A 10,352-nucleotide genomic window follows, 5' to 3' on the forward strand; every position below is an offset into this window, starting at 1 on the left:
CAGACTAATATAGATGATACCGTCATCATCATCATCTAATGTCTGTTGTCTATGCGGGCATGGATTTGAATGGTTTGACCAAGGCTGATTAGCTGAGGGGCTGCACCAACTCTAGTCTGATTTGGCATGGTTTCTACAGCTAGATGCTCTTCCTAATACCAATCACTCTGAGAGTGTCATGGGTGCTTTTATGTGCCACTGATATGGATGCCAGTTGCATGACACCAGTATTTGCTATGACTACGATTTCATGAGGCCCAATGCTTGAAAGGTGCTTTTTATGTGCCAATTATGTGACACCAGCATTGGCCACACCTATTATTTCATTTGGCTGGTGGGTCTTTTCAAGTATGGCATATCACCAAAAGTCTTGATCACTAGTCATTGCCTCTGTGTGACCCAACATTTGAAGATCATGCTTCACCACCTTATCCCATGTCTTCCTGGGTCTACCTCTTCCACAGGTTCCTTCGATATTAAACATTCTTAAATGGAGAAATGTACCTACAAAATTACTCTGTGAAACAATGTAACAATGACAGGTTAGTATTGATGCTCCATTCAACTTCACTTGTCATAAATAAATTTTTGAAAAAGGTAACTTGTGTACTATAGTCTATAGGATAAGGCAGTGAAAATACCTGCTTGGCCAAAGAAGTCATCTCCAATTCAGTCTCTCATTAAGCCTTCTCTCTTTCTCTCTCTCTCTCTTCCCCTTTCACTCTCTCTCCCTTTCACTCTCTCCTTCTGTCTGCTCTCCATAATTTTCTATCTATTTACTCGTGTTTTCCTTTCCTTTACATAACTATGTCTTGCTTGCATATAAATCCCAAGTGCCTCTTCACTCTTGGATTGATAATTTCCTGTCCAACTACATCATTGTGCTACCTGCTTACAGTGCTCTTCCAAACCATAATCTACTGACTTGGGTTATTTCCATTGCTTTCCCTTTTCGACATTAATGATTATTTTTTTTTATTTTTAATATCTCATTCTTCCATTTGCTTTCTACACACATGAATCATCCACTCACAAACTATACACTTAATGTTCCACATCAAAGTCCTTTATAAATATATACCACAAAAGCATTCTTCAATAGAATCACAACTTAATTTCCTCCAACAACACAAAGACACAATTACTCTTGTATAACATTCTTTACACAAGAACAACACATACACAAAATCCTTTAAGTCACTATAAATATTTCTGTCTTCACAAATTATAATGATCTCTCATTGCAATCTCACTGCCAAAACTAGATCACATAAACTAGGCTTTCTTGTCAGAACCAGAAAATACTTTATCCTGTCTATCAATGAAGATCAAGAATTACCACACAGGAGTACTGCTGCCAAATCTTGAACAGTGTTGTAGTTATGTACATGAAAAATCTAGATTTCATCAACAAGAAAACCATTCAAATAATTGAAAAGGTTACTCACCAAAATATTACAATCACTTATTTACAGAATTGTCATTTCTTCCCTCTGCATCACTATGACTATAATAACCCTGGCATCTCTGATAAAGTTAGCTGCAAATTTCTTCTAAACAGGCTCCACCTGACACATTTCTCTTTCATTCTTTTGTCATTCTAACCATGAACCAAATCCCAGATTCCTACAAAAATAGTTTTCCTAGAACTCCTTCTCCATTACTGAAGCTCTCTGAAACTTCCTTTCTACTGGTGTCTTTCATCCCATCATAAACCTATATTTGTTCAAATTGTGCATTTTAGAAGAGGCTCTCTTTTCAAGAATAGTGAGACTGATGTATCAGCCTCACCACTCTTGAAAAGACAGTCTATTCTAAAATCACTTTATATATTTTCTGAAGAATGTCACCATTGTAGAATCCCTTGTGGATAATCAGTTGTTGGTGGATTTGTTCTAACTCATTGTATTTTGAATTCAAATCCCACTAAAGTCAACTCCATCTTCCCTCCTTTCAGCACTGATAACATAAAGTACCAGATTCTGGTGTAGTGAACTCAAGGAAATGTGAAAGTGTTGGACAAAATATTTTGCAGTCTTTCTTCTGAATCCTTGTATTCTATGTTTTAAGTAGTGAACTTATTTGTATCTAGCTGACAGAGTGCCAAGTGGGCTGGTTTGAAGACCTAATTTGATATGAAATAATGACTTCAAGACAGTGGCATATATGAAGGAACCGACAGCTTACTGCTACTGGCATGACACCTAGCACCCTGGACATTCTGCTTTTCATAGGGACATTTTCTTGAAGGCTAAGTACAGGTGGTTGGAGTTGATGTATCTTCATCATTTCAAAGAAGTTCTTGACACAGGTTTTTTTCATCATTGTGACTTCATGATTAGCCTTATCAGTCATAAGAGAAGTTATTAATGAGAAAGATGGGGAGACATCACCATTTGTCAAGAAGGACTTCTCCTAAAGAATGGAGAGTTACATATCAGCCATCAAACACATTGAATTAGAACCAGAGTCTAGTTTCAGTGCCAAGACTGACCCAAACAACTGGGGTCTTTTATTTGAGAATGACACTGACTTGTCCAGAACCATAGGAAAATGTTAACTCAGTACAATCATCAGATGAAACCTTAATTATAAAGTTACCCACTTTTATAATAAGACAGACTGACCAGTAAGTTAAATATCTTAGACATGAGAAAGAATGCAGCACCTGTGGCATAATGCAAACTATTAACTTATTGGTCTATAGTTTGATACCATCAACTTGAGTAATTGTGATTCTTCTATAGAAAATAGAAAAAAGATCTTTGCTTTGAAGGAAAGCAGCTTACACTGTTCAAGTCACTTAGTATTCTAGTTTATTGACTGTTAATATTGGGAATATACAATCATGAAATAATAAAAGTAAATAAAAAATTAAACTTTGAGTCAAGAAATTAAAAATACAAACTGTTTAAATTGAGTAAATTCACTTGATTCACTGAAATGAGGCGCTGATTTTATTTTCTTGGTATACTTATTCAGCATAATGTCTCGAAATGAAGTCTAAGAAGTAGACAAGAAGCAAAATGATCACAAAAGTGATATATTGGTGAGTGAGTAGAGCTTTAAAATAAATGCAACAGAAATAGAATGGATAACATTAATAAACTGAAACCAATTCAAGAATTATCTGTACATTTAGAATCTTCAAAGCATATGAAATTACACAGAGAAAATATTGTATAGCTTGAGAAAGATTATTAGAAAATTTTGTCAGTAACAATAATTTGAAGCTTTAGATTCAACTACCTAGTTATTCATAAATGGTAATAAAAAAAACCACAACATTAATTTTAATTAATAATCATACTTTGCCATAAATATACTTTCTAATAGTGATTTATGCTTAATTCTTATTGTGAGATACTCAAAATACAGAAGATATAGAATCAAAACAGAAACATTGAAAACTTCTTGTTTAAAGTTGTGGATTGGTAAAGATGCCATTTATTACTGGATTTACAGACAAGCTCTCAAACTTTATAAAGTCATTATTAATATGTAATGAAGATACACAATATGCACATGTAATTAGAGAAATGACTAGAAAATTGGAGGAACTTAGTTTATATACTAATAGAGGACAAACACTAACTTCTAAAATTATAACAATTTCTATATTTTAAAATCATACAAACTATATAATATAAAATATATTCAATTTTATTGTAATAATCAAAAATATATAAGTTGGTAAAAATCAAAGCATCCTTTTGATATTCCTTTATAACTGTCTCTTAAATAAGTTTCTTAATCAAAATTGTCATAAAATAATAATCTAAACAAAATATATTCAGTTGTGTTTGAATACAGATAACAACTGGGTGAAGAAAAGTGAAGAAATTTGTCAAAGACTGTGACATCTGAGACTCAAAATATAAGAGAAAATACTTCATCAATGATCCAATATCCAAAATAATGAAAAAAGCTTTCATGTTTTAAAAATGATTAAAGAAAACTTTCCAAGACAGAAGTTTTCAAAATTTTAATATTTGTTGGCTTTCCTCAATTTTTAAAAAGGTTTTTGACAAGATATCTAAAACATTAGACATGTACAAAGCAATATGGAACAAAAAAATGTTACCTTGATAAACTGGACAGAGATAAATGATTCAGGAAAGACAGTTTTCTGAGTAGTAACATTAGTTTTGGATTCACTCAGTTTACTAGTCTTCTCACTGGGTTGCAATAGATTCCTTTGACTAAGGGAATAGTACAGTAAGTTACAATATAATAATACAATAATACATGACAAATTAACAAATATGATAATACATGAATAGAACATTTAATTTAGATACAACTGAAGTAAAGGGAAAATACAAAAACAATATATTATTAATGTAGGAGAATGTACGAAAAAAAAAACAACAACAGACGAGGACAGGTGGTGTAAACAACAAAAGGATGTATTAGTTTGATGCTCGGGAATACAGAAAGTCTTTAATGTTTCGAGCTACGCTCTTCAACAGAAAGAATATGGAGAAAACAAGGAGAAAAACACGGAGAAAAAAAATTGAATGGTCTGGTCAACGATCTATCATGGCAATGGAAATATGTATCCTATAGGAATAAAATGCTGAATTTTTTTTTTGCTTTAATTGTAATTGAAACTGTTAAATAAAGTGTACGTATGATATAGATATAAAGTATGTATTAGATAACAAATTATGGTATTTAAAAGGTCATACAAAGTTTTGAAGCAAAATTTTGTTGCTTAACTATTTAACTAAACTAGGGCAGATGTTGGTTTTGTAGAATTGGTTTTTGTAGAATTATAAAATTACAATAGGCAATTGTTTCAGAATCTACATCTATGACATCAGTGTAGATCCTGAAAAAAACCCCCAAAAACAAACAACTATAATCTCTGCTAGATCCATCAACAATTTTATTATCAATAATCACAAAACCTTTCATTACTATGGCCTTTCAATGTCTTTGAGATGAAACATTTACTAAACTATGACACAAACATAAACACTTGCAATATAAGAGTCAGAGGTATATCAGAACTATTCCTTCCCAGAAGCCAGAGTATCTGTAACATTAGAACTGCTATATATCATGAAATAGCCATAATAAAGCCACTAACATCAATGCCAATAGCTACATGCATGATAGAAAGCAGAATTCCTTTCATCCAATTTTCACGTCTTAAACATGTTTAAATTGAAAATAATTAGAAATCCTATATATATATAGGTGCAGGTATGACTATATGGTAAGAAGTTTGCTTCCCAACCACATGGCTCTGGGTTCAGTCCCACTGCATGGCACCTAGGCAAAGTTTTCTACTGTAGCCTTGGGCTGATCAAAGCCATGTAAGTGGATTTAGTAGGTGGAAATTGAAAGAAGCCCATCGTACATATTTTATATATTTATATGTATAAAAGAGAGATTCTGTCCATTTGTGTGTTTGTTTGTCCCATAAAGTGAAAGTAAATGGATCAAGGGAGGCAACACTAATTGTGCACAAACTTATGACAAACTGCATTGAGGCAAATATTCTCACTTGTTGTGGTAAACGTGACACTGTCTTCTTTTCTCACATACCAGTTATACCATCTAATGTCCTCTTCAAATTTAACCCCTTACAGTTTCCTATCCCACTTTCTTTTGCTTTGAGCATTAATAAAAGTCAGGGTCAAACACTAAAAGTTGCTGGATTGCAGCTTGAACAACAAACAGAAGTTTGTAGATGAAATCCATTTTTTTCTACTTCAATTATTACATATTTTTTTCTTATATAATATACACATACAAGACGAGTAAACCTAAATCCAACTAACAGGAGACAGCATTTGTAATTTCAATGGACTATTACTTACTGTTGCTTTGCCTTCCATTCCTGTAATATAGCATCGGAATTTCAGCACTAACATTGACAGGACACAGCATTTTTAATTTCATTTAATTATTACATACTGATATTCCTAATCAAAAAAATATCTCCTAAAAAAGGACCATCAAAAAACGAACACCAAACAAATGCATGATGTGCAGCAGAAAATGAAGATGAGACACGTGCAAACTTTAATCTGTAGTCGTAGTCTCACCCTGGTTCAGATTCAAAACTGAATCTTTCAATTCTTCTTGGGTATATGACCTATTCAAATGTCAAAAGCAACCATGACAAATGGGTCTTCCACATCCCCTGTGGCCTTCTCAGTGCCATTGCACAGTCAACTGGATTCCCTAAAGCTATTCTTCTATATGATACAGCTATTCTTGTAGCTTCATTCATGATATACCGCCTATCCAAATGTCAGAAGGAACAGTGACAAATGGATATTTCACTTAACCTGTAGCCTTTTTAGTGCCATCACAGTCACCTGGATTCTGTAAATTTGTTCTTCTATATGATATATCCATTTTTCTAGCTTCTCGGTTCTGATATGAGCATTAATAAAAGTCAGGATCAAACACTAAAAGTTGCTGGATTGCAACTTGAACAACAAACAGAAGTTCATAGATGAAATCCATCTTTTTACTACTTCAATTATTACATGTTTTCTCTTATATAATACACACATACAGGACGAGTAAACTTAAATCCAACTAACAGGAGACAGCATTTGTAATTTCATTGGACTATTACTTACTGTTGCTTTGCCTTCCATTCATGTAATATAGCATTGGAATTTCAGCACTAACACTGACAGGACACAGCATTTGTAATTTCATTTCACTATTACTTACTGATATTCCTAATCAAAAAAATGTCTGCTAAAACTAGACTGTCAAAAAACAAACACCAAACAAACGCATGACGTGCAATGCTTTTTCTATATCTCCTAATTATGCAATGGTAAAACACTAATTGTGCACTGACACAACATTTGCAATTTCATTTCACTATAACTTACTGATATTCCTAATCAAAAAAATTAGCATTAATAAAAGACTGTCAAAAAACAAACACCAAACAAACGCACGACACGTAATGCTTTTTCTATATGAACAGTGATGTTCCACTTGACCTGCAGCCTTTTCAGTGCCATGGAAGTCAACTGAATTCTGTAAAGCTATTCTTCTATATGATATACCCATTTTTCTAGCTTCTCGGCTCAAGAAACAGTAAAAGTAATTACCCGAGCAACAATGGGTATTACTACTAGTATGTGTGTGTGTGTGTGTGTGTGTGTGTGTGTGTGTCCATGCACACTTTTATGTTTGTGTTTATCTCCTACCACTGCTTGACAACTGGTAGTGATGTGTTTACATCCCTGTAACTTAGCAATTCAGGGAAAGAAACCAATAGAATACCAAGCTTTAAAAAAAAGTACAGGGATTGATTTGTTCAACTAAAATTCTTCAAGGCAGTGCCCCAGCATGACCACAGAATAATAACTGAAACAAGTAAAAGATAAAAGATAGATAATTGGAAGATGCACAACTATGTAAACTTGAAGAGTAGTTTGATTTAGATTTGTATTAAAACTAACACATTGTGACAATAGATCAATACAGTAAAAGAAAAATCAGAAAAATATAAACATGATCCAATTGGTTCAATCTTTAAAATGAGGTACATTGAGTCATACACACAAACTACCCTTTGTATAAAGATATTCTAAGAATTCTTCTCAGTACAAGTGAAATACATAGCTATTTAGAAATATCACTGAAAAAAGGGCACAGGAATTGTATACATACATTTTTGCAGGCAACATGACTTTAGTCAATGATATTTTCAGACACAGTAAAAGTTTTTACTTGCTTTATATGTCTTAAAGTATCACTGGAATAGTTTTCTTTATAAGCTACCAATAGAAATTTCACTGTAGCCAATGCAATTATTCCTGATATAAGATATATGCATAAACATATAGCATCATCATATAACATAAAACACAACTGAAAAAAAGTACCAATCCTTGTTTTTGTGTCTATCATGTGCATCTTTTGGTATAGGGTTTATGGCTGAATCTCAACCACTTTACAACATAGACTGGGTGCATTTTCTCATGCTATTGGCTCTAAAATGGTTATCTGTGGTAGGCCTAAAACACCATTTCTATCCTGAATAAATTTCAACTTAGTTTTACTGTTCTCCAAGACTGGTTGTTTTGGCTACAGCATGTGGATTCCACATATTTTCTATATATTCACACAAATAAATGTCAGTCTCTTGGAGTATAGAAAATTGCTAAATTGATCCATTTTTCCCTTAAAAGTAACATATATGGGAATGTGAAAAGTGCTGTAAAAAAAGATTATAAGTTGAAGAAGTGTTTGAGATACAGCAGTGAGAAGAATGAATTACTCACTCAGATTTTTCCTGAATGGAAGTTAAATCGTTACAATTGGAAACTTGCAGAATTGAAGCAACCATAGCATGTAGATGACAAAGTTGACACTTTAAAACCAGCTGCATTTTCTTTAATCCCTCGTCAGTTAGTAGCTAATAAAAACGTATACATTGATATATAAACTTTAAAAAGCCATGGCGAAGCAGCTGAGAATAAATTACAAATAAGAATACAGATCCAATTTTACCTTAAGACATTTAATTATCTTGATTATTTCAAGTAGAAATGACCTTAGTCAAAGAGTGGAGAAGATAGAAGAGATGTCTTAGCTTGTCAGAGATCTGTGTCTGAATGGTAGGGTAAAAATGACATATGTGTGAACTTTAAGAGTTATTGGGGTTATATTTTATGTTGCATAGGGTTTGCAGAGTTCTTTGTCAATAAGTCAAGAAACCATGCCTGTGTGAAGTGCAAAGAGAGTACATTTGTATTTTGTGTTGTAGGGGAAGGACCAGTGAGAGTGGCTAGTTTAGCCTATGTGATTTGTACAAGTCCTGTTAGCTATTGATGGTGGGTTGGATGAGGTTTGCCTCCTTAATCCACCATTTTGCAGCATTTCAATTTGAGGCTCTGATAGTAACAGTAATGCTGGCTCTAGTATTTATCCAAGTAATTTTTTAATTGACAGGTCTGTGTGTCGATATGTTCTTTCATTTAGATGTGCAGGTGCTAGATATTGCTGCCTTATCATGATAACCTGGCATACATCACCTACAATACAACACCTTCATTTCCTGGACTTTAGGGAACTCAAGTCAGTTGACTAGACAAACTCCATGGAATTGAACAGCTGGACACAGCCACTTGGACACTAGTAGTTAGGCACAGTTGACTGAATACTGTGCCCATTTTGGTAATGGCTTTTATAGCGCCAGTACTTTTTAGTACAACTGCTACAAATGTGTCCCCTTTTCACATATGCAAATAGAAATAAAACACATACACATATACACAAATGAAGGAATATGCCCATACACTTAAGCACAGAGAGCAAGAAAATGAGAGAAACATTAACTAACCTCAGCTACTCCAAACATGTTCTCTCTTCACGTACACATTAGAGAAAAAACACATACATACAAATAGAGAAATATGCCCACACACATAAGCAGAGAAAGAGAGAGAGAGAAAAAGAGAGAGAGAAAGCAAGAAAAACTGTTACAAATGCATCTCCTCTTCACATAAGCATTGTGGTGTGATGGAGGAAGAAGACAACAAGAAGCAAAAGGACAGAATGAAGCGTTGGACCTTACCTTGCCGACCGCAGCGGGGTACACGATCGCTCCTAATCAGAACACGTCTTTCTTGTAACGTCGCTGTTTTCTCACTGGCCCCACATGCTAGCCTTCGACCGCGTGTCGCCGACTTCCGATCTGACTCTTCCGATCTGACACTTCCGATCTGACCCTTCCGGTCTGGCCCTTCCAGTCTGGCTTCACCTCTGTTTGCCTCACCCCTCTCCACCACAACACATAGCTCATCACAGCCCATAACACCACACGCCCCCCCCCCTGATCTATAGATCATTCAACCGGCTCTCCCACTCACTCCTCGCTCCTGAACTATCTTAATTGGTTTCATAATCAGCCAACCAGGGAGGAGGGTACCGCTCCCTCTGTGGTCGCTGTGCGACCCTGGGACTGTACTGTGATGTGTACCGTGCACTTGGGGGTTTTACCCAAACTTCTTCCCCAATCTGCACGAGGGTGTGCTCTTCTTCTCTCCGGAGTCGCATTGATGCAATACACGGGTGCCTCCACTCGTACCTGAATATTGCCCTGTGTGGCACCGACTCCTCAGCCTGTCCTGACCTGGGCGACATATTGTACCAAAATACGGCCTCGATTGGTGAAATGTGGCCCCTCTCTGCCATGGTCTTGATGGTACGATGATGCCTTTCCACCACTCCATTTCCACTTGGCCGGTATGCCGCCCTGAAGAAGCGGCTGACCTGCCACCTGTCAAGCATTTCTTTCAGCACCTCCGAGCGAAATGCAGTGCCATTATCCAGCAGCAGCTCATCCACGGGGCCTCGTT

The 10,352-nt window shown here is 35.2% G+C and overlaps 1 protein-coding gene across 3 annotated transcripts in view; it reads right to left on the bottom strand.

Annotated features, from left to right (window-relative positions):
• The window catches only part of LOC106870339 (uncharacterized), a 164,102-nt gene that overhangs the window by 34,914 nt on the left and 118,836 nt on the right, over positions 1 to 10,352 (bottom strand). For all 3 annotated transcript variants that reach the window (XM_052966375.1, XM_052966373.1, XM_052966374.1), the window contains exons 28-30: positions 8,274 to 8,407; positions 4,085 to 4,202; positions 2,909 to 3,003 (exon numbers count right to left, since the gene is read on the bottom strand). In XM_052966375.1, the coding sequence (XP_052822335.1) occupies positions 2,909 to 3,003; positions 4,085 to 4,202; positions 8,274 to 8,407 (347 nt within the window). The remainder of the gene's footprint in view (positions 1 to 2,908; positions 3,004 to 4,084; positions 4,203 to 8,273; positions 8,408 to 10,352) is intronic.

This window comes from Octopus bimaculoides, chromosome 3 (genome assembly GCF_001194135.2).
Source record: "Octopus bimaculoides isolate UCB-OBI-ISO-001 chromosome 3, ASM119413v2, whole genome shotgun sequence".
Classification (NCBI taxonomy): domain Eukaryota; kingdom Metazoa; phylum Mollusca; class Cephalopoda; order Octopoda; family Octopodidae; genus Octopus; species Octopus bimaculoides.